The sequence below is a fragment of the Triticum urartu genome, chromosome 7A (genome assembly GCF_056163025.1).
Source record: "Triticum urartu cultivar PI428250 chromosome 7A, HENAU_Tu73, whole genome shotgun sequence".
Lineage (NCBI taxonomy): Eukaryota > Viridiplantae > Streptophyta > Magnoliopsida > Poales > Poaceae > Triticum > Triticum urartu.
The window spans coordinates 589,700,987-589,704,810 of record NC_141879.1 but is presented as its reverse complement, the minus strand read 5'-3'; the positions used below and the strand labels follow the sequence as shown (position 1 = coordinate 589,704,810).

The 3,824-nt window shown below is 46.4% G+C and overlaps 1 protein-coding gene across 1 annotated transcript; it reads right to left on the bottom strand.

The window, feature by feature from the left end:
• Nucleotides 1–1,688: 1,688 nt before the first annotated feature.
• On the bottom strand, nt 1,689–3,239 carry LOC147960580 (uncharacterized). The gene has a single exon (XM_087536679.1). It carries the CDS (start codon nt 2,762–2,764, stop codon nt 1,898–1,900), a length of 867 nt encoding a protein of 288 aa, XP_087392805.1. The 5' UTR covers nt 2,765–3,239; the 3' UTR covers nt 1,689–1,897.
• Between the last annotated feature and the right edge of the window lie 585 nt (nt 3,240–3,824).

Below are 3,824 nucleotides of genomic sequence, written 5' to 3'. Positions count from 1 at the left end.
AAAAAAATACTATTTTAATAGAAATATGTTAAACTAACCTATTTCACTAGCAACCTATTTTACCAAAATTTAACTGAAATTTCAACTTTGTGACTATTTTTTTTCAACGTGTAACAATTTATTTCAAAAGAGTGTTTTTTTTAAAAAATGTGCAATTGAAAAATGTGTGATTTTTGTGAAACAGACTAGTATGTAAAATATAGGTTCTGAATTATGAGATAGTAAACATAAAAAGTGAAATTATAATGTATCAATGTGAAACTGATGTTTTTTTTCAAAAGAGTGAAATATGTTATTTCAGAAATATGTAATTGAAATAGATATGGTTTTTGTGAAACAAGTTAGTGAAAAGTGAAATGTAGGTTCTGAACTATGAAAGAGTAACTACAAAAAGTGAAATTGTAATGTATCATTGTGAAACTGATATTTCAATATTCGTAGTAGTTTGTTTTCAAAAGAGTGAAATATGTTATTTTGAAAAATGTGCTATTGAAATAGATGTTTTTTCTGTAAAACAAGCTAGTGAAAAGGAAAATGTAGGTTCTAAATTGCGAAATAGTAACTACAGAAAGTGAAATTATAATGTATAATTTGTGAAACTGGCTTTTTTTAATGTGAAATATACGTCCGAATTTAAACATGGTTGAAAAATATACAAGAGTTGATCCCATTTTAAAGGTTTTGACGTAAGGAGTTCAAATACAAAGAAAGTTTCAAAATTAATATACATTCTAAAATATATAGATGTTTTGATTTAGCCAAGGTGAAACAATAGTTGGATTTACTGTGAGAGAGAATAGAGAGATAATGTTTCTGCCATATTATTGTCATGCATGCATGTGATGTACTTCCTCCGTCCGAAAATACTTGTCATCAAAATGGATAAAAGAGAATGTATCTAAAACTAAAATACATTTAGATACATCTCCTTTTATTCATTTTGATGACAAGTATTTTCGGACGGAGGGAGTACAATGATAGGGTCAACTGCAAGAGAGAGAGAGAGAGAGAGAGAGAGAGAGAGAGAGAGAGAGAGCACAAATACGAAAATGAGAAATCAGAGAAAGAATTGCAATACAAAAGATACTCCCTCCGTTTCTTTTTAGTCTGCATATAAGATTTGATCAAAGTCAAACTTCATAAAGTTTGACCAACTTTATGAAAAAAATATCAACATCTACAATACTAAAGCTATATGATAAGAAAATTAATTTCATGATGCATCTAACAATATTGATTTCATATTGTGAGTCTTGATATTTTTTCTGTAAACTTAGTCAAAGTTAACAAAGTTTGACTTTGATCAAATCTTATATGCAGACTAAAAAAATCAGAGGGAGTATTTGACACATAGGTGTTAGATGGCTACTTCTTATTCAAGCCAATCTTGCCGGTGCGTAGCATTATCGTGCAATTTTTCACTTTGTCTGCCTCCCACAATCGACTAAACCAACACTTCCAATACCAGAAGTTCTAAGTACTTGCAATTTAGGTGATATGAATGCCTTAGCAAATTCGCAATAGTCCCTCCATCTTGAAATAGTGTGCTTCCAATTTTGTTAGAGGGTCAAATTATCTCAATGCTTTGTGAAATCAGATAGGTATATAAGAAAATATATTTTATCATGAATCTAATGCTACTAATTTGATGGCATAAATATTGGTCTATTATTGTATAAATACGGCCAAACATAAAAAAAATTGACTTTCCAACAAAGTACACTCTTTCAAGAAAGGAGGGAGTATGCATGAACTCTAATAATGATAATAATTCTTTCAAATCATTTTTTCTTCATTTCTTGCCACAAGATTAATTCCATGGGTGGAGCACTACGGTGTACACCCTCGCTTGCAGTGCCAACACTCAAATCGAAGATGCATGCTTCAAACTAGCCAACTAAATCCAGAATGCCACGGGGTATGTATCCGGGAAGCCATGAGCTCGATTGAACACGTTGGGACAGCGAGCTCGTCGCGACTCGAGCCGCAGCTCCCCGTCGGCGCCGTACTTGACACCAAACGTGGTCAGGCGGACCACGACGCGGGGAGGCCCGACGTACCACCCGTCCGGGTCGCCCTTGCACCGCATCTCGTCGTCGCCCTCGTGCCACGTGTACTCGACGACGCAGAACCTGGCGCCGCCCATGTGCACGAGCCTGGCGCCCAGGTGCCGCGGACATTCCCTGTCGAACAGCCTCTCCTCCGCGAGCTTCCAGCGCGGCAGGGTCGTCGGCCCAGCGCCGACGGGCACGTGGCCAGTGCCGCCCTTGTGGCGGCAGATGCCGACCCACGCGTCAAGCTCGGCGACGTAGTACGCTTGGCCGAGGAAAGGTAGCCGCCAGTCGCCGTGGCGCGTCCACTCGAGGCGGTCTGTGTCGAAGGAGAAGGTCCCCTGCTCAGATTCGTCGGCCCAATAGACGGCGGACACGAACAGTGTGCAACCGTCTGGGTGCAAGGCGTGGCAGTGGCCGCAGCTGGCCGTGAATGGCAGACGCGCCTCCGGCGTGCCGACGGTGGTCCAGACCCACGGCTCCTGCGGCTGGTGCGGTTGGTAGGTGCGCCCCCAGATCGACGGCAGGGGCGGGGGCGGTGGCGGGTCGCCGAGGTAGTGCGTGTCGTTGATGAACAGGAAGATCCTGCCGGCGATGGAGATGAGGATGGGCCGGCCGAAGTTCATGCGGAACTTGGGCCACGGCATGGCGACCAGCGCCGAGGTGGCCGTGTCGAAGGCGAGGATAGCGGGGCTGACATCGGGGGGCTTCATGGCGACGATCTTGGTGCCGTGGGTGAGGAAGGCGTACGAGTCGCCGTGCACGGCGCAGAAGCGGGCCACCGGCGGCTCGGCGAAGGGCTTCGGCTCCTCATCGGAGTCGGAATCGTCGAGTTCCACCTTGTGGACGCTGTAGCCGTCCTCCCAGTCTGTTATATTTGTGTCAAATATTATATACGCAAGGGGTTACGTGGGTTTGGAGTTATAATTAATGTGGTTAGGTACGAGTTGTGTAGGAGTCGGACACTTGTATCCTAGACCTCTTATATACGGAGGGGCACCACACGTTGTAACCCATCATGACGACTTGATAGCAACAGGTACGCGGGGGAGCCGACGGCTTGTGTCGGCGCCCGGGCGGCCGGTGTTGCGGTATCTTGCGGAGGAACGCCCGTAGTCATGCCCCGGGGATGTAGCCATATCGGTGAACCTCGTTAACAAATATCGTGCCTCGATGTGTCGTCTATGATCTTGCATTAGCGTTTTATTCTAACAAGTGGTATCATGAGCAAGGTTGCGAGAAGGCTATGCGGAAGATCATCCGGAGGTACGAGGATCATGCTCGACGGGTGCCATGGAATGTCCGATTGGCGCAAGGTGGAGCATGGCGGCGATCGCGGAGGCGGTCGGTGTTGTCGGACACTTCGGGCAGGAGGCCTGGACCGTTCGATGGGCTGCGGTCGGTAAGAATCGGCTAGACATGGCGATCGGACCGGCGTAATGGCTGTTGAAGACGTTGCGGAGGCGGCAGATTCGACTCGCGATCAGACCGGCGACCAGACGTGGGGGACGGCCGGATAGATCGGAGTGTGAGAGCATCAAGATGATGCGCTCGGTGTTGTACAAGGGCGACGGCGCGATACTGAGGACGGATTGTGTCGGCGACGTGGATGGGCAGGGTACGACACGGCTCGTGCACGGGTGATGCAGGAGGTGGCGATGGTTCCGGCAGGATTGGCGTACGGGGGTTACGCGCGACAAGGCTGAACAGATTGCTGGCGAGAACCAAGATCAGAGACGGGGTTAGCTTTTCGTCGGAATTTGCGGCGAGTTT